Source organism: Mustela putorius, unplaced genomic scaffold (assembly GCF_011764305.1).
Source record: "Mustela putorius furo isolate JIRA1106 unplaced genomic scaffold, ASM1176430v1.1 tig00000228_pilon_pilon_pilon, whole genome shotgun sequence".
NCBI lineage: Eukaryota > Metazoa > Chordata > Mammalia > Carnivora > Mustelidae > Mustela > Mustela putorius.
Genome location: NW_025421322.1, coordinates 224,813 through 251,079, shown reverse-complemented (window position 1 = coordinate 251,079; position 26,267 = coordinate 224,813). Strand labels below are relative to the sequence as shown.

At 38.2% G+C, this 26,267-nt stretch overlaps 1 protein-coding gene across 9 annotated transcripts in view; it reads right to left on the bottom strand.

The window, feature by feature from the left end:
* The window catches only part of DPY19L4 (dpy-19 like 4), a 69,191-nt gene that overhangs the window by 19,540 nt on the left and 23,384 nt on the right, over nt 1-26,267 (bottom strand). For 8 of the 9 annotated variants that reach the window (XR_006606117.1, XR_006606119.1, XR_006606118.1 and 5 more), the window contains 9 exons: nt 19,439-19,562; nt 16,930-17,064; nt 13,168-13,299; nt 12,974-13,072; nt 12,355-12,428; nt 8,005-8,163; nt 6,737-6,856; nt 4,419-4,539; nt 2,543-2,599 (listed from right to left, as the gene is read on the bottom strand). Coding sequence is in view for 6 of the 9 variants with exons in the window: in XM_045077945.1 (XP_044933880.1) it covers nt 2,543-2,599; nt 4,419-4,539; nt 6,737-6,856; nt 8,005-8,163; nt 12,355-12,428; nt 12,974-13,072; nt 13,168-13,299; nt 16,930-17,064; nt 19,439-19,562 (1,021 nt within the window). In the remaining 3 variants the exon portion in view is untranslated. The remainder of the gene's footprint in view (nt 1-2,542; nt 2,600-4,418; nt 4,540-6,736; nt 6,857-8,004; nt 8,164-12,354; nt 12,429-12,973; nt 13,073-13,167; nt 13,300-16,929; nt 17,065-19,438; nt 19,563-26,267) is intronic. The other variant, XM_045077947.1, reaches the window with a different exon arrangement.

Sequence of the window (26,267 nt, the reverse complement as noted above, 5' to 3'; positions counted from 1 at the left end):
AGAGAGATCGCAAGTAGGCAGAGAGGCAGGCACAGAGAGGTGGAAGCAGGCTCCCTGCTGAGCAGAGAGCTCAATGCAGGGCTCGATCCCAGGACCCTGAGATCATGACCTAAGCCGAGGGCAGAGGTTTTAACCCACTGAGCCACCCATGCGCCCCATATCTTTTTTTTTTTAAAGACTTGTTTTTTTAGAGATTGAGTGAGCAAAAGTACAGCGGGGGAGGGGCAGAGGGAGAGAGAGACTCTCAAGCAGACTCCCTACAGAGCTTGGAGCCTGACACAGACTCAATCCCAGGACCGAGATCATGACCTGAACTGAAATCAAGAGTCAGATGCTTAACCAAGTGAGCCACCCAGGTGCCCCAGTTCTATATACATTTTAGATACTAACCCCTTATCAGGTACATCATTTGCAAACATCTTCTCCCATTCAGCAGGCTCTCTTTTTGTTTTGTTGACTGTTTCCTTTGCTGTTCAGAGCTTTTTATTTTGATGTAGTCCCAATAGTTTATTTTTGGTTTTGTTTCCCTTCTCTCAGGAGACATATCTAGAAAAAAGCTGCTATGGCTAATGTCAGAGAAATTACTGTTTGTGTTCTCTTCTAGGATTTTTATGATTTCAGGTCTCACATTTAGGTCCTTAATCCATTTTGTGCTTATTTTTGTGTATGGTATAAGAAGGTGCTCCACATTCATTCTTTTAGCTGGCCAGTTTTCTCAACATCATTTTTTTTTTTTAAAAGATTTTATTTATTTATATGACACATAGAGATCACAAGTAGGCTGAGAGGCAGGCAGAGAGAGAGAGGAGGAAGCAGGCTCCCTGCGGAGCAGAGAGCCCGATGTGGGGCTCGATCCCGGGACCCCGGTATCATGACTGGAGCTGAAGGCAGAGGTTTAACCCACTGAGCCACCCCGGTGCCCCTCAACATCATTTGTTGAAGAGACTTTTTTCCACTGCATCCTTTTACTTCTTTTGTTGAAGATTAACTGACCATATAATTTATAATTGTGGGTTTATTTTTGGGCTTCCTATTCTGTTCCATTGGTCTATGGGTCTCTTTTTGTGCCACTGCCATACTGTTTTGACTACTACAGCTTTGTAACATAACATGAAGTCTGGAATTGTAAGACCTCCAATCTTGTTTTATAAGATTGCTTTGGCTATTTGGGGTCATTTGCAGTTCCATATAAATTTTAGGATTGTTTGTTCTAATTCTGTTGGTATCTTGGAAAAATGCTGTTGGTAATTTGACAGAGATTGCACTAAATGTGTAGATTATTTTGGGTAGTATAAACATTTTAACAATATTTGTTTTTCCAACCCATGAGCAAGGAATGTTTTTCCATTTCGTTGCGTCATCTTCAATTTCTTTCGTCATTGTTTTATAGTTTTCAGAGTACAGGTCTTTCAGCTCTTTGGTTAGGCTTATTCCTAGGTATCTTGTTATTTTTGGTGTAATTGCACATGGGACTGTTTTCTTAATTTCTCTTTCTGCTGCTTCATTCATTATTGGTGTATAGAAACGCAATGGATTTCTGTATAGAGATTTTGTAGTCCATGATCTTATTGAATTCAATTACCGGTTCTAGCAGGTTTTTTCGGTTTTTTAAGATTTTATTTATTTATCTGAGACAGAGAGAGAGCAAGCATGAGCAGGGGAAGGGTAAAGTGGAGAGGGAGGGAAAGCAGACTCCCTGCTGAACACAAAGTCATACACAGGACTCAATCCCAGGACCCTGGGATCATGTCCTGAGCTGAAGGCAGAGGCTTAACCAACTAAGCCACCCAGGCACCCCAGTTCTAGTAGTTTTTTGGTGGAGTTTTTAGAGTTTTCTATATATAATATCATGTCATCTGCAAATGGTAAAAATTTTACTTCTTCCTTACCAATTTGGATGTTTTTTTAATTCCTTCCTCTGGTCTGACTGCTATGGTTACAACTTCTAACTTCCAGGACTATGTTGAATGTAAGTAGAGAGAGTAGACACCCTTATCTTTTTCCTGATTTTAGAGGAAAACCTCTCAGTTTTTCATCATTGAGTATGATATTAGCTGTGGGTTTTTCATGCCAAAATACTTCTTAATAATATCACCTATTTATTCAATAATTTCCTTTGACAATTATAAACTGAATTTTAAAAGCATTAGACTACATGCATTACATGGCATTCTAAAAATGTCTCAGCAGGGCACCTGGGTGGCTCAATGGGTTAAAGCCTCTGCCTTCAGCTCGGGTCATGATCCCAGGGTCCTGGGATCGAGCCCCAATCAGGCTCTTGGCTCGGTGGGAGGCCTGCTTCCTCCTCTCTCTCTGTCTGCCTCTCTGCCTACTTGTGACCTCTGTCTAATAAATAAATAAAATCTTAAAAAAAAAAAAGTCTTAGCTCTTTTTTTAATGTTCCTACTGATAAAAAATTAAGCATACTAATAGCACATTTTATGTTGTGAGAGTAGTGTCTCAATATAAATATGCTACACAGACATAAACTTATCAATACCTTGAAGTACATATTAATAATACAAAAATCTGATTTTCTTACCTCTTTCCATAAGCTGAGACCTATTATAGTGGGAACAGCCATACTCAGAATAAGAGCCTAAAACATTGAAAGAAAAATGATTATGGATAAATACATTTCAGGAAGTCTTAGACATTGACTCTATGACCAATGATAGATTCTTACAGTTGTAAAAATTTCAGTCAGAGAAACTGAAGTCAGTGTGGAACCTAGTTCACAGAGTGAGAATAGTGAAGACTAATGAATTTAAGACATAAAGTGAGACATACATGTTTACTATATAAAGGCAGAACATAAAAAAGGATAACATTTATACTATATTTCAAATAACAAATCAAGGGGCGCCTGGGAGGCTCAGTGATTAAAGCCTCTGCCTTCAGCTCAGATCATGATCCCAGAGTCCTGGGATCGAGCCCCGCATTGGGCTTTCTGCTCAGCAGGGAGCCTGCTTACCCCTCTCTTTCTCTGCCTGCCCCTCTGCCTACCTGTGATCTTTGTCTGTCAAATAAATAAATAAAATCTTTTAAAAAAATCAGGGGTGCCTGGGTGGCTCAGTTGGTTAAGCAACTGCCTTCGGCTCAGGTCACGGTCCCGGAGTCACCGGATCGAGTCCCGCATCAGGCTCCCAGCTCCATGGGGAGTCTGCTTCTCCCTCTGACCTTCTCGCCTCTCATGCTCTCTCTCACTGTCTCTCTCTCAAATAAATAAATAAAATCTTTAAAAAAAAAAAAAAAATCAGTATTTGACACAGGAATTTAAGAGTTTACAAAGGACACTGAACTGTGCTACCTAAACAGCTATCAACAAAGAGATAATGAATTAACACAGAAAAAATAGCCAGTATATATCAATAATTATGCTAAAATAAGAACATACAGGGGCACCTGGGTGACTCAGCGGGTTAAAGCCTCTACCTTCAGCTCAGGTCATGATCCCAGGATCCTGGGATTGAGCCCAGCATTGGGCTCTCTGCTCAGCGGGGAGTCTGCTCCCCCCCCCACCCCATCTCTGCTTCCCTCTCTGCCTGCTTGTGATCTCTCGCTGTCAAATAAATAAATAAAACCTTTAAAAAAATAAATAAAATAAGAAAATATAAATTTCTCTGGAAAAAGACTGGCAAAACACAATATGACTATTACAGAAGATTATTATCTATCACCTCCTTGTCAAAACTTGTTCTTCTTCCATTGTCTCATGACAACCCCACAATCCGTAGTCTCACAAACTAGAGACCTAGGAAATATCTATGATTTCTCCTTCTTCTTTAGTCTCCATACTTAATGAAGCACCAAGTCTTATTAACCTTCTTTTACTATTTTTTTCACTCCAGTATAGCATAGTATTAAGTAAACGGTCTCTGGAGTCAGAAAAACCTAGGTATAAATCATGGTTTCCACATTTATAAGTCATGTGGTCTTAGGCAAGTTATTTAACCAGTTTAAGCTTTAATTTTTTCATCTACAAAATACAGATAATAAAACTTGGCCATTAGGGTCTTTGTAAGCATCGAATAGCACATGAAATGTTTTATTTCATTGAGTGAACACTCAATATATTGAAGTTTTTATCACTTCCATCCACCACGTCCAGTACCTGGACAACAGCCTTCTTCTTGGCCTGTTTGTCACCCTTAAGTCTATCCTTCAAGAACTAAAAGCATGAACTGAGAGAAAATCTAAGTCTGACTCTCTCATGAGAGAGATGTATTTTACCTGTCTGCATTTAAATGCATTTACTTTATAATCAGAAATTATATTAAAAAAAAGTTTTTCACAACATCTTTTAACCTCAAGTCATAATATGATTTACTCATGCTATTTCAATTATATTCAATGTGCTTTCCATTTATATAACTGAAAGAGAAGCAAGTATTTAACCCAAAGTAACAATGACTCACCAACAATACTGGGTGTACAGTTCGTAATCGAAGCCACTTGAAAAGTGTCATCCAAAGTTCAGGAGAACATACACCAAATGCTGCTAACATGCACACATATGGAGTCCAGAGGTATTTCAAACTAGAAAAGACAAAAGGAGTAACATATGAAATATCCTGTGAACGTCATTACTATCTCATTTCTTTTTTTTTTTTTTTAATTTATTTTTTTTTTTAAAGATTTTATTTATTTATTTGACAGAGAGAAACCACAAGTAGATGGAGAAGCAAGCAGAGAGAGAGAGGGAGGGAAGCAGGCTCCCTGCCGAGCAGAGAGCCTGATGCGGGACTCGATCCCAGGACGCCGAGATCATGACCTGAGCCGAAGGCAGCGGTTTAACCCACTGAGCCACCCAGGCGCCCTCATTTCTTTTTTTTTAGAGATTTTATATTTTGAATTAATTTCTACACCCAACAATGGGCTCAAACCCTCACCCCCCAAGATCAAGAGCCACATGCTCCACCAACTGAGCCAGCCATGTGCCCCCAATTTCTCTTTTCTGAGTTCTTTCCTGCTACCTGTGAAAATACCACAATGTTAAAGGAAAATGAAAATCTTAGCCTCCAAGTTTCAGCAACAAATTGTTATTCATTTCTTAAATAATTAAGAAGACATATGGGGGTAGGGGGCGCCTGGGTGGCTCAAAGGGTTAAGCCTCTGCCCCTCTGCCTTTGGCTCAGGTCATGATCTCAGGGTCCTGGGATCGAGCCCTGCATCAGGATCTCTGCTTCACAGGGAGCCTGCTTCTCCCTCTCTCTGCCTACTTGTGATTTCTGTCAAATAAATAAATAAAATCTTAAAAAAAAAAAGGTAGGTTACTAAAATGAGAATGAAATAAGAACACTGAGGTAGATGTAATGATATAGGTGTAATAAAATTCTTCTTCTTTTTGCAAGGTGGGTGTAGATAGGGGCATAAACTTACCAAGGCTCTGCCCATTGAAAAGAGATGGCCTGAAGTTTGAGGACTAAGCTCAGTTTGGGGTGGGGAATAGTAGAGCCCTTGGTCACACATGAAGTGTTGGCCAATGCAACCTTTATCAAAATCAGAATCATGCAGATGATCAAATATATTTCTCACATATATCTGGTCTTTGTAAGGCTTCTGGCTCACAGCTCCCCAAACTCTTGGAATTCCTAAGTGATGAAATTGGGAAGATGGCTTTTGTCATTAATGGTAACTTTTGGAAGATACCAAAGGATGGGGTCAGTTGCCAGTGGAGCCAACCATGTGATTAGGGGGTTGAAACTCTCAGTCCCATCCCAAACCTCTGGGGAGGGAAGAGGGCCTAAAGTTTGAGTTCAATCACCAATGGTCAATGATTTAATCAATCGTGCCTATGTAATGAGGCTTCCATAAAAATCCAAAAGGACAGCGTTCGGAGAACTTCTGGGTTGGTGACCACATGGAGACCAGGACAGAGTGGCATGCGTAGAGAGGTAAAGGGAGCTCCGTACCCCTTCCTACAAACCTTGCCCTATGCCTATCTTCCATCTGGCTGTTCCTGAGTTCTATCTTTTTATAATAAATTGGTGATCTTACTAGTAAATAAAATATTTCTTTGAGTTCTGTGAGTCACTCTAGCAAATTAATTGAACCCAAGGAGAGGGTCTTGGGAAGTTCTGATTTGGTCTGAAGCACAGGTAATAACCTGGGTTTGCAACTGGAACCTGAAGGTGGGGTATAGAATCTTGTAGTACTGAACCCTTGGACTGTGGAATCTGATGCTATGTCCAGGCGGAGAGTGCCAGAATTAAGTCAAACTGTAGGACACTCAGTTGGTGCCTGAACAATGGCTTGTTGTTGGTGTGGGGAAAGCCCTTTCTCTAACTGAAACTGGGTGCTCAAAATCATTTTATACTCATGTCTTATTTTTCATCTGAGTCCAAACTTCAAAGAAAAGGGTATCATTTATTGAACCCTTAGCCTCACAGCATCATTTATTCTACTTCACTTATCCAAGTTGTATTTTTATTTTTGTGTGATTAGTATTTGTTGCTTTCATTAGGCCATAAGTCACATAAGGGTCACCACAGTACCTCCAGTGCCTAGTACAATGCCTGGCCCTTGGAAGACATTCAATAGTTTTTGAACAAATGAGTGAATAAGTAAATGTTCATTGTACTACAACAACCTCCATAAACTCCAGTTAGCTTAAGAAAGTCTGTAGATTTTGAGTTTTTATAGTTTCATAAATAAATTCTTGAAAGTTCAACTTAGTAGCATTAGAAAGAATAAAATGTTGTAAAAACAAATAGACCCAATAAAGTACACTTACCCTTCTATAACCATTGCAAGAGAGCCCAATAAAATGGTGTGAATCACATGATAAATTATTTCTGGCCTTCCTCCAATTCGTCCATCTTCAAGAGTAATAGTTTCTTTCAAGGACTTACCACTACACAAAGGAAATATGTTTTTTTATTATTCTGAAAATATATATTTGAAAAATCAAAGATCTTAAGTTTCTTCATAAAAAAAAATACAGGTGGTCCTTGGAATTTCAAAGTATATTCTTTTAGTCAAATATCTAACTTACACAGCTCCAAGTCTCTGAAATGGTTTCTAGAACACGAAGATAATGGACTCTGTGAAGACTAAACATGAAAAGTTCAGGAAATATGACAAAAATGATTTTTAGGGGGCTCCTGGGTGGCTCTGTCAATTAAGCAGCCGACTCTTGATTTCAACTCATGTCATGATCTCAGGTCTTGGGATCAAGCCCAGCCTAGGGCTCCATGCTCAGAGGGGAGTCTGTTTTAAGACTCTATCTCCCTCTACCCCCGCTCATTTATGCTCTCTTTCTCAAATAAATAAATCCTTTTATTTTTTTAAGACTTTATCTATTTATTGGAGAGAGAGAGAGACAGCAAGAGAGGGAACAGAAACAAGGGGAGTGGGAGAGGGAGAAGTGGGCTTCACACAAAGCAGGGAGCAGGAAGCCCAGCACAGGGCTCCATCCCAGGACCCTGGGATCACAACCTGAGCCAAAGGCAGACGCCCAGCAACTGAGCCAGGTGTCCCTCAAATAATAAATCTTAAAAAAAAAAAAAAAAAAAAAAAAAATTTTTTAGGTTTCTTTTCCAAGATCAATTATCACTCAACTAGTGGTTACTAAATCAAAATATTTAAATCATAATTTGAATAGCTAAGTTCTCAAAATTAAAATACTACACACAACCTACTTTTAAACATGACAGAAATATTATGGAATTCTTCCTAATTTAAAATTAAAATCACTTATACTACTAGCTTCATTTAAGTTATACACAAGAAAATTATTCTTACATTAAGTAAAACTATGACTAAATTAGTAAATAAGTCTGTAACAATTTAACTGAGTATTAATCCTACATTAAATTTGGACATTATATATTTAGATGTATATATAAATTTGAATTTTATCTGGATGATATTTTAGATATTGATACCAAGAGAATGAATCTAGAACTTCTAAAACAGATACAAATATTGGAAGGATATTAAAAATAATTTATTCCCATAATGTATTAGTTAGCAATGTGACTGATTCTCATTGGTACTTACCCAATTCTCCTAAAAATAACTTGCATCATAGAAAGAAAACAAATAATTAACACTAAAATATAGAAAGGTAATAAAGAAGACTGTGTCAATCGCAAAAAAAAGTCCTGAGATGGTGCCTGCAGGGATTCTTGACATAGGAGCCAATTCATTGTAAAATTCCTACAGAAAACAAAAAGCATGGTATTAAAAATCATAGATGGTATACCCTATTGTACATAAAAGTATTTTTTATCTCAATAAAAACTAAGACAAAAGACACATTTCTTTTTTTTTTTTTTTTTAAAGATTTTATTTATTTATTTGTCAGAGAGAGAGAGAACAAGAGTGAGCACAAGCAGACAGAGTGGAAGGCAGAGTCAGAGGGAGAAGCAGGCTCCCCGCGGAGCAAGGAGCCCGATGTGGGACTCGATCCCAGGACGCTGGGATCATGACCTGAGCCGAAGGCAGCTGCTTAACCAACTGAGCCACCCAGGCGTCCCCAAAAGACACATTTCTTAATCTATTCACTTGTAACAGCAAAGTGTGACTCTCTATATATAAAGATAATAGCATCAGCAATGCTCCTCAACAAATTGCCCCAATAAATGCAAAACTGCTACTTCTTATTACCCAGTAATATGATCATCTCTAGAACCCAAAATGGTTTCAGTAAGTTTAACTTTCTATTTTTATCTGCAAGACAACAAAAAATTCAGCTGTCCAACCTCCATATCTGCAGTGTCCAATACGATAGCTACTAGGTACAATGTAGCTATTAGCACTTGAAATGTGGCCAGTACAAATGGATATACTTTAAATACAAAATACACCCTGGATTTCTAACATAAAAAAGAATGAAATGGACTAAAGAATATAAAATAGCTCATTAATAAATTTTATACTGCTTATATATTAAAATAATATTTTAATATATTGGATTAAATAAAATATATGATTTAAATTAAATTCCTTTGTTTCTTTTTACTTTTATAAATGTGGCTACTAGAAAATTACACATGTGACTCATGTTATATTATTACTAAACAGTCCTGTTTTATATGGATGAAAGTAATTCAACTAGGACCCATTTTGAAGAGTAATTTAATTATTAAGACAGAAATCATAAAATTCTAGACATAAACATTTTGAGTTATAAGACTCAGGATACACTTTTTTGACCCTAAGCTAAAGGTGATCAACAAGACTCTTAGTTATATGTGAATTTATCTGCATTCTCACACCTGATCCATCTCCAACATCCATTTTATCCTTAATCCCTAGCCGGAGAAGGGAGATTAGATAAGGAATGATCTCCAGAAGAGCTCTTGGATGACTGTGAATGCCTGCATCCCAGATCACTGGGTTTAGAAAAAAGTTAGTTTCACCATGTGTCAAGCAGTAATACAGCTATATCAAAGAAGCTGCCTTTAAAATGTTTTGTACATATTATCATATGATGAATCACATCTTTTTTGTCTACCTACTAAAGTTACCAGTTCTATAAGATCCAATTCAAGGGCGCCTGGGTGGCTCAGTGGGTTAAGCTGCTGCCTTCGGCTCAGGTCATGATCTCAGGGTCCTGGGATTGAGTCCCACATCGGGCTCTCTGCTCAGCAGGAGCCTGCTTCCTCCTCTCTCTCTCTCTGCCTGCCTTTCTGCCTACTCTTTGTCAAATAAATAAATAAAATCTTTAAAAGAAAAAAAAAAGATCCAATTCAAATCCCAATTTAGTGAATATTCTTCCCATATCCCCCAGTCTCAATCGTTCCTTCCCATATCCCCATGGCACTTTACTTATCCCTCTGTTATAGTGCTTAATGCAACTTGCTAGTTTAAAATTATAGTCATTTTTGTATCTCCCAGAATACCTGGCCTAGTATTCTGCACATCCAATAAATACGTACTAACATTTCTTTAGTGGTTCTTGAAAGTCTGTCTCGGGGCACCTGGGTGGCTCAGTGGTTTAAGCCTCTGCCTTCAGCTCAGGTCATGATCTCAGGGTCCTGGGATCGAGCCCCACATCGGGCTCTCTGCTCAGTGGGGAGCCTGCTTCCCCCTCTCTCTCTGCCTGCCTCTCTGCCTACTTGTGATCTCTCTCTATCAAATAAATAAATAAAAATCTTTAAAAAAAAAAAAAAAAAAAAGAAAGTCTGTCTCAACAGAAATGTTTCCTGAAATTCTGGTGAACTACAAATCCTAATAACCAGTGGGCACATTTAAGCATAAGGCATTAACTGTTTATACCACGCATGCCATTAACAGTATAAAAACTAACTAATCAGGGCACCTGGATGGCTCAGTGGGTTGGGCCTCTGCCTTTGGCTAGGGTTAGATCTCAGGGTCCTGGGATCGAGTCCTGCATCAGGTTCTCTGCTCAGTGGAGAGCCTGCTTCCCCCCTCTCTCTGCCTGCCTGTTTGCCTACTTGTGATTTATCTGTGTGTCAAATAAATAAATGAAATCTTTAAAAAAAAAAAAACAAAACTAACTAATGAGATGTCAATATTCTTAAGGACAGACATGCCTTATTCTTAAAACACCTAGTGTATTACACTGTGAGGCAAATCTAGTACCTGACATGCTGAGCAAAGAGGCACAACATAACATCAACTAAGAAATGCGAGAAAAAAGCAGCCCTTACTCCTATGTGCATTCTAGAGTCTTAAAGATTAAAGAGAAAGTCAGGGGAAAGGCCATCAATTATGGAGTTCTAGTACCAATTTTTCCTACTTGCCTGGTAAATATCAGGCCTATATATACACACCCAAAAAAGACATAGTCCCTCCCTGTCCTTTTGGAACACGTGGCCTCCTAAAGGATCCTTTTACCCCAATAGAGACCTATATATGACTTATACTTCAGAAGATTTCTCCAGTGTTTCAACACATTGTTGTGATACACCACAACATGAAATTCCATGCACAGCATCTAAAATCCCATGTAATCACAGCAAATGACAATAAGGTTCTAAGGTATATTATGTGAACCAGAAAAATGTGTATTTAAATATATATTTTGTTATGCAAGTGGACACTATCACACATATCACTTTAGATTTAATTATTATTTTTTAAGATATTTATTTATTTGACAGAGAGTGACTGAGTGAGTGAGAGAGAGCACACACAGGCAGAGAGGGAGAAACAGATTCTCCACTGAGCAGGAGCCTGATATGGGGCTTGACCCCAGTACCCTGGGATCAGGACCCAGGCTGAAGGCAAATGCTTAACTGATTGAGCCACCCAGGGGCCCCTCACTTCCAATTTAAAAAGTGCATTTAACTAACAAAAAGCACATTACTCGAATTTCAAAAGTCAGCTTCTAGGGGTGCCTGAGTGGATCAGTTGGTTAAAAAGTCAGCTTCCAATGTAATCCACTAATATGATCCCAAAATGAGATTCTTTACTATGAAATAGATATCTTACTGCCCACCCCTTTTTAATGCAAGCATTTTGCTGATGTAGTGGTTAAAATTACATTGGTTTTGGGGTGTGTGGGTGGCTCAGTCAGCTAAGCATTTGCCTTGGGCTCAGGGTCCTGGGATTGAGTCCCACATTGAGCTCTCCACTCTGCAGCAAGTCTGCTTCTCCCTCTCTTCCTGTGATCTCTCACTTCCGCTCACTCTCAAATAAATAAGTAAAATCTTTTTTAAAAAATTACATTGGTTTTTAAATTCATTTAAATCTTTAATTTATTCTGATTTCAGACTGTATCATTGTTCCACATCAAGGGAGAAAGTAGCCTTAAAACACTGTGATACTATTAAGGCTTAAGTACATCTAACTTATAAAACACCTAAATGAGATTTTATTTATTTATTTGAGAGAGAGAATGAGACAGAGCTTGAGAGGGGAGAAGGTCAGAGGAAGAAGCAGACTCCCCATGGAGCTGGGAGCCCAATGCGGGACTCAGTCCCGGGACTGAAGGATCATGACCTGAGCCAAAGGCAGTTGCTGACCCAACTGAGCCACCCAGGTACCCCTAAATGAAATTTTCTTAAAAAGAGAAAACATATTAATGCTATATTTCTTCTAGATATTGTAATATGCTAAATTATTTATTTTCTAAGTGGTAGGTAATTAGGTGTTTACTACTCCTTGGATTTTTTTTGTTCCTTATCTTTTTTAAGATTTTATTTATTTACTTGACAGAGAGAGATCACAAGTAGGCAGAGAGGCAGACAGAGAGAGAGAGGGAGGGGAAGCAGGCTCCCTGCTGAGCAGACAGCCCGATGCTGGACTCGATCCCAGGACCCTGAGATCATGACCTAAGCCAAAGGCAGAGGCTTAACCCACTGAGGCACCCAGGCACCCTGCTCTTTATCCTCTATGTCATACAGAGTTAGGTAAATTTATATATAATCTAAAACTTACTTAGTCATATTTAGTCCAAATTTTACTTCAAGGAATTTCAGCATGTGCCCATTTTCTCTGTGTGGGACAAACATCTGGAAGAAAGAAGGACAGTTACAACAAAAAACTATTAGCTAGGTTCACAGCAACATGTTTCTACCTAAAATAGAAAACACAGCAAGACTATAAAATAAAAACTACAAACTAAAAATGAATTAAATAATACTTGGTATAACAACTAAGCCAGGAGATCTAGTGACCTAAGTCAATCGAATTACTTTACAGTTAATGGTAAAACTATAATGGGGTAGGGTAGTAAGATTTCCACTTATCCTGCATGACTTAAGTCACTTACCCACTCTTTTCAAAACTTTTATTCATCTCAATTTACTTAATTACTGTTAGTTAATTAGATAATGGTGACATTTTAAATTAAAAGGAAAATAAAGTGTATCTTTTAAGTATATCTAGAAAAGAATTAGAATCCTATTTTTCCTATAAATATGATCATTGTTCAACTCAAAATTTTATTGTATAAACTCTATTATTATGCTATCTCATTATTCTTATTACAATTTAGCCCAGAATATTTCATTATTCAACTTGACCTACTACATGAATCTCACATGCAGTTATTTACCTTCATTATAATGTTCAGTGTCACTGTCAGAGTACACACCAAGTAAAAATTAATCACTTTCATTATTTTAGCTATAAAAGTTCCTTTCTTCACATTCAGCTGTGGGGGAGAAATCATAAACAAAGAAGTGAGGTATGAAAAATTAACAATTAAAAGATTCACTGCAAGAATGATAAAAAGGCAATTCTCTTTACCTGAAGGCACTTAGCAAGCATTAAGGCTACTACTAAACTCAATAAAGGAGACACCAATAAAGCAGAATTCTCAAACTGCAGTAAATATCCCAGAAAGAGAGAAAATATATAGATTTTATAAACTTCATGAACCTGTTGGGACAAAATAAGATAAATGAGAATAAAATGAATTTTATTGTACATCTTCTCATTAGTTTCAGTTAGAATAGATTTGATTCCAATTATAAAATCAATGCTCAACTATAATTTAGGATAGTATCCTACAAACGTTCAACCTGTATTTTTAATGTTATAGTATATAATGAATTTATTACTTTCTCAGAAAAAACTCTCATAAACAAAGTAAAAAGCTTTAAAACCACGGACATCTTAATCATCCTGAATGAACCTGCTTTCACCTTGATTTAATTTTACTTTGCTTACCCTGTTATTAAAATCCATCTATACAACATCAAACTGCAAAAATCAAAAGTCACAATCTTTAGAAGCAGTTCCAAAAACCTACCTAATGAAAACCTACTGCCATGAAATCTAACACCAGAGACAAGTATTTTTAGATTTGGTCCATTTAACAATAAGCATAAGGAAGCTAAACTCAATGTCCTAATAGAAGATCTCCCAGGAAAGTCACATGTCTTAGAAAATATCTTTTCTAAAATTCAGTAATATAGTAATTTAACCTATCATAAGATTAATTCCTTTTGGAAAAGGAAAACTAAGACAAAATATAGGCATTAGTTGGGGGGAGGTGGAATTGAAGGCAGAGTGCTGAAGGTAAGGAAAAAAAAAAAAAAAAAAGAGGGGCGCCTGGGTGGCTCAGTTGGTTTAAGCCTCTGCCTTCGGCTCCGGTCATGATCCCGGGATCCTGGGATTGAGCCCTGCATCGGGCTCTCTGCTCAGGGGGAGCCTGCTTCCTCCTCTCTCTCTCTCTCAGCCTTCTTGTGACCTCTGTCGTCAAATAAATATAAATAAAACCTTTAAAAAAAAAAAAAAGAAAAGAAAGAAAAGGAAAACAGAATGAACAATATCCCTAAGAGGCCAGAGCCATTAAGAAAAGAAATACCTTGGGGCGCCTGGGTGGCTCAGTGGTTTAAGCCTCTGCCTTCGGCTTGGGTCATGATCTCAGGGTCGTGGGATCCAGCCCCACATTGGGCTCTCTGCTCAGCAGGGAGCCTGCTTCCCCCTCTCTCTCTGCCTGCCTCTCTGCCTACTTGTGATCTCTCTCTATCAAATAAATAAATAAAAATCTTAAAAAAAAAAGAAAAGAAAAGAAAAGAAAAGTAATACCTTACTGCTAGAAGGCTGAAGCAATGACTGGGAGAGGCCACAATGGGATCTTCTGAGTGCTGAAAATTTTTCTTCTTTTAAAGATTTTTTTTCAGAGAGAGAAAGAGAAAGAGAGCGAAAGCACACACAAGCAGGGGGAGCAGAGGCAGAGGGAGAAGCAGGTTCCCCACTGAGCAAGTTTAAGTAGCCCAAAGCAGGACTTGATGCCAGGACCCCAGGATCATGACCCGAGCGGAAGACAGAAGCTTAACCGACTGAGCCACCCAGATGTCCCTGAAATTCTTCTACTTTCTGATTTTGGAGGCTGGCTCTGTGGATACACATATGTGCCAGTTAATGAATGACTGTCTCTTAGCTCCCAATTTATCCCTCCACCACCTGCTTTGTAATGCAGAGGCTGGAGACTCTGCAATCTATGTTTCTGCTTTTCCAGCTGGCTCCCTATTAAACTCTGCCCATGTGAAACGCTTGAAACAGATTACAAGGCTGGAGGAGAATTCGGGAGCTAGCGGCTTCCTGTCTGCTTTGCAGCTCCTGTGAATATCCTATTGGCAGTAATTCTTCACTCCAACAGAGCCATTCCTTCTAGCGGAAGCAGCTGAATGCAGGTGCAGTCTGTCCAGCACTTGAAGAACCAGCTGTATCACATTCTCTTGCCCCCGAGATCCCAGGGCCAGTTAGCCAGAGCCCCATTCACAGAGGTCTGCGTTGCATTTCCATGGGGTCCTTCTTTCCAGTTTAGAGACACCAGCAAAGCCAGGCAGTGGCCCCTCATTAGCAGCCTGAGTTTCAGCTCCACAGATGTCCCTCCTCTAAGTTTTGAAGTCTTAATTAATTCCAAATTCTCCCCTTTGCTTCCTCAGCTCTGGTAGTGGTACCTGCTTCCTACACACTGCTACCTCCATGATACTTTTAGGTTCTTACTACCCCCTTACAATTAACAAGATAATGACATTATATTTTATGTAATTAACAAGATAATGACATTATATTAATGATTCTTTTTTTTTTTAAAGATTTTATTTATTTATTTGACAGACAGAGATCACAAGTAGGCAGAGAGGCAGGCAGAGAGAGAGAGAGGAGGAAGCAGGCTCCCTGCTGAGCAGAGAGCCCGATGCGGGACTCGATCCCAGGACCTTGAGATCATGACCTGAGCCGAAGGCAGTGGCTTAACCCACTGAGCCACCCAGGCGCCCCTTATTAATGATTCTTTATCTTAAATTCCTTCTATTCAGTTAACCTACGTTTGTATTCATCAGGATTCTGGATCATCTAAACATATAGGATTAAGAAAAGAAAGAGCAGGGCGCCTGGTTGGCTCAGTAGGTTAAGCCTCTGCCTTTGGCTCAAGTCATGATCCCAGGATCCTGCATCGGGCTCTCTGCTTGGCAGGGGGCCTGATTCCCCCTCTCTCTGTCTCTCTGCCTACTTGTGATCTCTCTCTGTCAAATAAATAAATAAAATCTTTAAAAAAAGAAAGAAAGAGCAAGAAGATCCCCAAATTACTGGCTTGGATAACATATTAAATACTTAATAAATGTTTATAAATAAAAGAAAGATGAGAGGGGGTGAAAAAGAAAAAGATAAAGAAAGGAACCAAATGCTGATGGGAACATTTAACCATGGCAGGCACTTACATAAACTGCTATAACCCATTCTGGACAAAGGCTTATTTAGTATTTAGTTAGGTTGAATATTCACATATCCTTTGACTTGTAATTCCACTATGAGGTATATACTCGAGAAAAATCTTGCACTTATGTGCCAGGTAAAAACGTTTACTGCAACACTGGTTATATGGACGATAAACTGTAAAAAATGAAATGTCTATCAACAATAAAATGTATAAATAAATAAAAATGAATGAAATCTAGCTCTGCACACCATCACAGGTGAATCTCAAAAGCAAATCAGATAAAACTAAACAATACATTGTTTACAGTGTATTTTTAAAGGATCAGCTAGATAGGTGGTAAAACCCATAAGGAAACAGGGGAAAGGATTAACAAAATTCAGGACAGTGAGCCTCTGTTAGGGAGGGAGCAGGATGTGACTGGAAACATGAAGAGAGGGACTTCTGGGTATTTCAGTGTTCCATTTCTTGGCCTGGATGGTCAAATACTCATATTTTATTCTATACAGTATATGTACACTGCATACGTATACTCTTTTATGCATGTTCTATATGCCACTCTTTTTCTTTTTCAAAGAAATATAAAGGGAAGGCAAAAGGGCTGGAACTGGAGAAGCAGCACATGGTTGACTGGTTAAGTAGACCTCATTTAAGGGAATTTCATAGTGCTTCTAAAAGGGTGGGAAGAATGAGTTTAGCAATCTTTTGAGTAGAGTTATAAATCAGAGCCTATTAAAACATTTCAAAATAAAACTTAGAAGCTTAATGATCTTAAGATACAGCACTATAAAAACATTTATTCTCTGGATTTAAAATCACAATTTCAAAATTCAAAATACCTTGTCACTTTGCTCCAGTGAAAAACTATCTAGCAAGAAAAGAGATATTGCTTGAAGAAATAAGAGATAGTGGCTGTACTCCCACATCATCATAAATGTGTAAGTTGAAGCACTCATCAATAAGTAGCAAAATCTCTAGGGAAAACAAAGAAAGAAACTAAGTATCAGTAGCCTTATTACTATAAAAATCTATGAGGTTCTTACCTCAAAGTTGCAGCTCTATCACTGGTTATACTTTTAAGCTATTTAATTCTAGAAACTTTGTTTTTAAAAGTTATGTAAGTATTACTAAATCCTTATATAAACAGTAAGATCTTAAATAGAGCACACAGAAATCAATGACTTGTCCTTCAAAGTTCAACATCATATTGAGAATTTCAAGATGACAAAGGGAAAAAATTTCAGTACACTTTCAACTCAAAAGAGGTAAAGTAATAAATCTAAGATAATGGTGGCTTTACTAGTCTTGGCTGATGGGCTTTTGTTACTGTGAAGGTAACTCCACTCACCCTAGAAAATATTTTTACTTCTGTAGTGCTTCATATTTCCCTAAGAGTTTCCATTTAAATAGTCTGTTTACATCTCAGCCTATTACATAGTCATGGAAAAAAGTCCATTGCTTTTTTTTATTGCTTCTTAGCAATAAAAGTATGCCCTTCCCCTTCCCCAGTGCTTGTACTGTCAACCACATAAAACTCTCTTTTCCTTTGCTATGGTACTAAACAGAAGGATTTCTTGCCCTAGCCTGAAAAATACCTGGGTAAAATAATTTCTGTCCTTCCAAATGTCATCTCTCAAATGATCCCTTAGTGGGAAACCAAGTCTGACAAATCCACTGTTTCTCAGCATATTTCTAACAACCTCTACTTGCTCCAGGGACCTACATTTTTATTCCCAATTTCCCCACCAGCCATGGTGTCAAATGACTTGGTTCTGATAAGAACAGCAAAGGAGAAGGGTAATAAGGGTCTAGTCAAACCTGAGAAAACAACCATACTCTCTAGAACTTAATCTTTCAGACTCAGCTGACTATACTCAATGATAAATTTTGGAGTCAGAAATACCTCAGGCCATCAGCAGATATAAGGATTTTCGAGCATCCTGAATAAGATTCAGACCAGAGAACAAAATATAAGAGATGGAAGAAGTCTACCAGTTAGTCAAAGAATAAATACCAACTGCCAGGCCCAGAAAAGCTTAGCACTGACAGAACACATAAGCATCTGCTCTTCATATCACCACAGCTATAAGAGAAAGTGTTCTGGAAACTTCTAATGTAGAACAACCAGAACTGTAATAACAAGGCCTGAAATCATCATCCCCAGAGAAACCAGTTCCAGAAATCAATGAAGGCTCAGATCTAGATCCAGCCTAATTAATCTAGTAGACATGTGGGTGTTACTTCAAGCATAATAGGAAAAAACTACAGTATAATGAAGCAAATTGCTAATTCCAAGGGTTTATTCTCAAACTATTCTAATCCTACTTGGTAATGAAAACAAGCAAACTACTGACAGAATGAACAACTCACATGGATGTCAAGGGCATTAGGCTAAATGAAAAAAGCCAGTCTTGAAGGAAAACATACTATATAATTCCACTTGTATAAACTTTCAAAATGACAAAATCATAGTGATAGAGAAGAGAGCAATTCTATTTTTACCAGAAAAATAGAAAATAGGAAGTGCTACCATAAAAGTTAACATTACAGCCATTTGTAGTCACTCATGGTTTTTTTTTTTTTTAAGATTTTATTTATTTATTTATTTATTTTGACACAGAGAAAGCAAAAGAGGGAACACAAGTGGGGTGAGTGGGGGAGGGAGAAGCAGGCCTCCCGCTGAACTGGGAGCCTGATGCGGGGCTTGATCCCAGGACCCTGAGATCATGACCTGAGCCGAAGGCAGACACCTAATGACTGAGCCACTCAGGCGCCCCTACAGTCACTCTTTGTATCTTCATTAATATTTCCTTAACTTGCAAAGACTAAAAGCCATCAATATTATAGAAAATGGTAAATTAATAAGACAAATTAATTTTCAAAATAATATATGCTTCATGTATTTGTCAAATAACTGTACCAAAACAATGTATCATCTCCTTTTTCCTTAAAATAATTTACCATCTATCTGACTAGACTAACAGCATTATATAATAGGACTACCTAAATATATTCTTTATTATGTAGTAATTAGGCTTCACTAATGATTATAACTTAACTGTTAATATGATTAACTTTAAAATTTTACCCCACAGGGGCATCTGGGTGGCTCAGTGGGTTAAGCCTCTGCCTTCCACTCAGGTCATGATCTCAGGGTCCTGGAATCGAGTTCTGTATCAGGCTCTCTGCTTGGCAGGGAGCCTGCTTCCCTCACTCGCTCTGCCTGCCTCTCTGCCTACTTGTGATCACTCTCCATCAAATAATAAAATCTTTTTAATAAAATAAAATAACATTTTATATATTTGCAATACACCAAAATTAATTGTGACAAATAAATTTGTACCTTACCTCTCCATAAGTATTTAAGTTGCTTTTTAAATAGCCTGTAAGTGCAGCAATTTGGCATGCGAAATATGGTAGTGCCCAGTTTTCTCTTAAAGGAATGGAGTATTCAATTCTTGTTGTATCTACCCTAAAGTAAGCCATAAATGAAGAGCAAGATAGCAAGATATTATATTTGTGTAACACAGAACTATTCAAAGCACTTTCACACAATCTCATTGTTCTCTATACCAATCCTGGGAGTTAGGAATAGACAAAGCCACCACTGTCTTATACAGCATCTTTGAACAAATTAAGCATCTCATCCAGCCCCCATACTCTCCCTTCCAGGAAGACTCAGTGCTGCCATGTACTGCTTGGTGGAGAGATGGGCCTCTAGAAAAACTGAAAAAGCAATTTTCAATTGAAAAATTGAAAAGGCACCCCTGCTCTGAGCAGATAGGCCTCATGCTAAGGCAACATAGCTTGAGCAGAAGACACTGGATTTCAGCTCCCACTCTCTCTTAATGAGATAGCTACCCTTCTCTAGAGTACAATCTGCATTACATAATTAGCAGGCCTGACAAACCCAAAGTTCTTATCCTCCCTTATTTAAAGAATATGAAGCTCAGAGAGGTGATATGACCTAATCAAGGTCATACAGCTAATAGGTGACGCAACTGGGATTACAGTGCATATCTTCTGATCTCTTGTTTAATAATCTATTCAATCAGCAGGTTACCTGGAATTACCATTACAGTAGTCCTTCATGTGATATAACCAGAAACTTTTAAAAATTCCCACAACCACAAATACAGCATGTCTTTCCATGCTTTTCCTAAGTTTCTCCTCAATTTTTACTGACAGCAGGTTGTCTCCTGTATATACCCTCAAAAGACCCTTCCAATAATCATTAAATTTGGAATTCATACACCCAACGGCTCTTTTCCACACTGAAACAAAGACTGTTTTAAAAATTTTATGAAAATTACTGTATAACTTTCCTAAACAATGGAGGGGGATATATTAGCATACAATTTAGTTCAACTGAATTATGGTATAGGATATTACATAACAATGAAAATGAATAAACTATTGATATGCCCAATATACATGAATCTCGAAGTAATTATGTTGAGTGGGAAAAAAAAAAAAAAGCATATGCTGTATGACTCCATTACATAAAATTCTAGGAAATGCAAACTAATTATAATGATAGAAACTAGATCATTCGTTTCCTGAAGACAACAGGACAGTTAGTAGAGGTGGGGTAAGAGAGGTAAAGAAGGAAGCATTACCAGGGGGGAACAAAGAAACTTTTGGGATGACAGATGTTTATTGTACTGATTTTCTTGATGGTTTCATGAGTGTGTCTAAATGCCCGAACTGATCAAACCATACACTTTAAATATACATTTTATGTCAGTTATACCTCAATAAAACTGTTAAAAAGTATTTTAAGAAAACTTGTCTTGTATATGTGATTGAATATAATGAAAAAACAGGATCATATGTGAAGATCAAATGAAATAAAAGCTATAAAGAACTTAGCAGTGTGCCTACAACCTAGTAAGTGAAATTAGACTGGCTCTTTTATAATTCTGTAATAACTACTTTCACTTAATATATTATGATCATCTTTCCATAACTTATGTATCATTAAATACATTTAAAGAATATTTAATGGTCATGACACATCATTATATAGATTAATGATAATCTAACCAACTTCTATTGTTATATACTTATACTGTTTCTGATACTACATTTTACAAAGATTTTCAAAACATGAACCAATGTTGGCAGCTCCTTCCACCCACAGGTCCTGTCCCTGTGCTTTAATAAAAACACTTTTTTAAAAAAGATTTTATTTGTTTATTTACAGAGAGGGAACACAAGCAGGGGGAGTGGGACAGGGAGAAGCAGGCTTCCTGCTGAGCAGGGAGCCCAATGCAGGGTTCGATCCCAGGACCCCCGGATCATGACCTGAGCTGAAGGCAGCTGGTTAACAACTGAGCCACCCAGGCGCCCCTATAAAAACACCTTTTGCACCAAAAACACCACAAAAAACATGAGCCAATGTTTTTGTATAGTAATTATTGGTTTCACTGTTTGGAGCTTATTTTAGTATCTGTATTTTCCAGATGATTGTTCCAATACTATCAACTGAACATCATTTATCCTAAAGACCATCTATTTTCATATAACATCCTTGAAAAATTTATGAAGGTTAACTCTCTACAGACAAATAGGAGATTTCACGTGGCATGAGGCAGGAAGTAGGGAGGAAGGAGAGGATATCTATTTTCAATCAGGATTCCACAAGCTACTCCATCAGCCCAGAACTGGGAAAATAGACCTGGCACTCACCTCTCTTCAAAGGTTCACTCACTACCCTTGTCCAGATCACAGATCACTGCAGGGAAACCTTTAAAACTCTGCACTGGAGAAAGGAAGTCATTGCAACAAAAACTGAGTAAGATCTCTGTCAGTTATTCTCTTCACCTGGACAGGCCTTCCCATTGCTACTTTCTGAACACCTGAGCTACTCTCTTGCCTTCACCATGCTTGACGACTGTGAGGACCAGAAGGCTAACAGTAGGAAGCAAGTCAAATTGGGTCAAATGAGACCCAATTTTTCTCCCCAGTAGCAGAGTCTAACAGCAGCACAAACCAGCAGTTCAAGTAACTAAAATCACCTAGGGTTCATAGGCCTATAGATACATTCACAGAGATTAGCAAACTCTGAGTTTAATTTTGAGTTTTGTTTTTTTTGTTTTGTTTTAAAGTAATCTCTACACCCAACATGGGGCTTGAACTCACGACCCCAAGATCAAGACTGAGCAGCCAGGAGCCCCCTGAGTTTTCATTTTAGACACATCATAGTATAAGCATAATCTGGATCATCTGGATGACTACTTGTAATTCACTATTGCCAAAAGATTTCAGTGTTCACTTCCATGTTTGTGTTAACAATCTAGCTGGCAAGGCAGGACTACTTCAATTGGCTTGAGTTAATCAGGAAAAATAAAGAGATGATTATAATACTAAATGATGTATTGCCAAATAAAAACAAAATGATGTCTTGATCACTGTGGTAAAAAAAGATTTTATAGTGGACTGAGGAGAGCACTACAGGATGAAAAGTGAGTCCTCTCACAGTACCCACCTGTGCAGGCTTGCCACACTCAAAAGAACCTCCTGGAAGGGTAGCTTATTTATGCTGAGAGCAGAAATCTGGTTCTAGCAAAATATCATTTTCACATTAAATTAATCTTTTCAGTTATTATTTTTCTGGTTGATTATTTCATTAGTATATTGGTTTCAGTTTTATAATACCATAAGCAGCGTAAGCAGTCAGAGCATTACCTAGTTTTATATATAAACAGCATTATAATTCAAATTATTTAAGTAAATACATGGAACCCATGAAAATACAGAACTAAAGTTTGAGAAATGTTGAGTTGGATAACATATAAAACAGTTTGGCATATCAATGCATAATGTGTGGAAGTTAAAAAACATTTACATAGGGGCGCCTCGATGGCTTAGTGGGTTAAGCCTCTGCCTTCAGCTCAGGTCATGATCTCAGGGTCCTGGGATAGAGCCCTGCATCACGTTCTCTGCTCAGGAGGAAGCCTGCTTCCCCCTCTTTCTGCCTGCCTCTCTGCCTACTTGTGATTTCTCTCTCTATGTCAAATAAATAAATAAAAATCTTAAAAAAAAAAATCTACACAGTATCAGTATAACTTCTGATGGCAGCATATTGCCTTGCACTGATATATCACAAATTACCTAATCATTCTCTTCTATTTAGATGACTTTCTAATTTTTTATATTATTGTCCTTTTCTGGATTACTGCCTTGCAACAAAGTAGAATTCCTGGGAAAGACTATCACCTATATTGAAAAAGCTTACACATGCGTGAGTATTCTGAGTATACCAATAGAATCACAACAGAACCAGCATGGTATGTCACCATTATTTTGTTAGCTATACCTTTAGAACATGTGCATTTCCTCGCATCTTACCTCTTTATTATTACTAATGAAAATTATTTTGGGGGGGGGCAAAGACTAACTTTTTTTTTTTAAGATTTTATTTATTTGAGAGAAAACAGAGGCAGGAGGAGGGGGTAGAGGGAGAGGGAAAGTAGGCTCCCCACTGAACAGGGTGCCTGATGTGGGGTCTGACCCCAGGACTCTGAGATCATGACCTGACCAGAAGGCAGACTCTTCACTGACTCAGCCACCCAGGCGCCCCCAAAGACTAACTTTAATATACACTTTTAATCACACACTTTTTTCTTTGCCCTTCAAATACAAAGATGTTTCCACTGAAATGATACCCAGATATATATTTGTAGATTAGGAGATCAGTAGGGACTGTTCCATATTGTTTATATGTGAAGCCGGGTCTCAGGTTAGCCCATTTTTGTGATACATGTTACAAGGGAGTAAGTTGCCCCTGATTTTTTTCCCCCATTACTGTCTATACAGTGTGGTTTCCTAAAATTTCCTCTTAATTTTCTAGTATGTCTACATCTTTTGGTTTTATAATCCTGCTTTCCCCTTCTGGTATTAAGGAACATGTAACACAAAATATAATTACCAACACCAATAACATGACAGAATGACTAATATCTTTTTATACTTTTTTAGACATTCATATATAAACTCTAAAGCTGGTGCATAGGGGTGCCTGGGTGGCTCAGCTCAGGTCGTGACCTCTGGGTTTGAGATCAAATCCTGTATTGGGCTCCACACTTAGTGTGGAGTCTGCTTGGGACTCTGTTCCTCTCCCTCTGCACCATCCCCCAACCTCACTCACATGCACGCACTGTCTCTCTCAAATAAATAAATAAATAATCTTAAACAAAAGCTGGTGAATAGAAAAAGCATATTCTCTTTCACAGCATCAAAATATATTTTGCAGCATAAAATATATACCAATGAAAAATGAACAAAGAGCAAAACAAATAAAAACTACTTGCTAAGGGCGCCTGGGTGGCTCAGTGGGTTAAGCCGCTGCCTTCGGCTCAGGTCATGATCTCAGGGTCCTGGGATCGAGTCCCGCATCGGGCTCTCTGCTCGGCAGGGAGCCTGTTTCCTCCTCCTCTCTCTCTCTGCCTGCCTCTCTACCTACTTGTGATCTCTCTCTGTCAAATAAATAAATAAAATCTTTAAAAAAAAAAAAAAAAAAAAAAAAAAAAAAAAAAAAACTACTTGCTAAGAATGTTTTAATTGCCAAAGGATACATTTTAGTAGGACATATCAGGTTAATTTTTCTACCTAACTCTAGCTCCAGCTCCCCAGGATACACACTGTACAATGAAATAAGGCAATTTCCTTCTAATTCTAAGTGTCTCTAAATACTCTATTTGGCAAGGACTCCTATTATTCTTTAATGCTATTATTCTTACACGAAAAAGTTGCCTGGGCTTCCTCTTCAAGCTTCTGATAAAGATAAAGATAAGTCTAGAAATTAAACAAAATGAACATTAAAAATTCACAACTAGGGTGCCTGGCTGGCTCCGTTGGAAGAGCATGTGACTCTTGATCTCAGGGTCCTCAGGTTAAGCCCCTCATGGAGGACATGAAGCCCACTTAAAGAAAAAGAAAGTCTTCTGCCTGTAGTAGCCAGTTTCCAAGATGGTCTGCAATGTATTAAAATCCTGTGTAGTTACTTCCCACAATGCACCAAAGTCAGTGCATGATCAATAGAACATGGCAGAGTAATGTCCTAACATTTCTGGTATTAGGTTATAAAAGAGATCTCACTTCCATGATGGCACATTCACTCCACACTCTTGGATCACTCATGCTAAAGAAAGCCAGTAGCCAAATTGTGAGCAGCTCTATGGTGAGGCTCATGTGATGAGAAACTAAGGCCTTCCAGGTCAACAATCAGCAAGTTACTGAGGCTTCTTTATTTGTCAGAGAGAGCAAGCGAGAGCGAGCACAGGCAGACAGAGTGGAAGGCAGAGTCAGACGGAGAAGCAGGCTCCCTGTGGAGCAAGGAGCCCGATATGGGACTCGATCCCAGGACGCTGGGATCATGACCTGAGCCGAAGGCAGCTGCTTAACCAACTGAGCCACCCAGGCGTCCCTGTTACTGAGGCTTCTTGTAAAAAAGTCACATGAATGAACTTAGAAGTAGACAGCTCAGGCCAGTCAAGCCTTCAGATGACTATAACCCTAAACAACTTTTTTTTTTTTTTTAAGATTTTATTTACTTTTTTGGCAGAGAGCAGAAGAGCACAGAGGGAACAGCAGAGGAAGAGGGAGAAGCAGGCTCCCAGTTGAGCAGAGAGCCCTCTGTGGGGCTTGATCCCAGGACATCTGAGCCACCCAGGTGCCCCACCCTAACCAACTCTTGACTGTAACTTCAAAAACGGGTCCTGAAACAGGACCACCCAGTTAAGCCGCTGTAGATTCCTGACCATTAGAAACTGCCATAATGGTTATTGCTTTAAGCTGTTAAGTTTAAGGCTGATTTGATATGCAGCAATAACTAACACATCACATAATCAAGAAAGCAATCCTTCAATTATTGTAAATGCCAGTTTTGTACTAAATAAATTTCATTCTAAAAAGCAAGACTTCCTAGACCTAGTCTATGAGTTCTGAAATACTTGGAGTGGACTATTAAATTTCTAACAATGAATCCTAATAGAATTTTAGAAAAGTGCACGGCAACCCAAAATACTCTCTAACAAGCACTTTTCTGATATAACAAGAAATCATCTTATCCTTGTAGCATCTACACTAGATTCTCTAATATTAGTCTATACTAAAAGGAACTAAAGCTCCATTGAGAGGTAGCTAATTCCAAATCTTTCACAAGGAATGTATA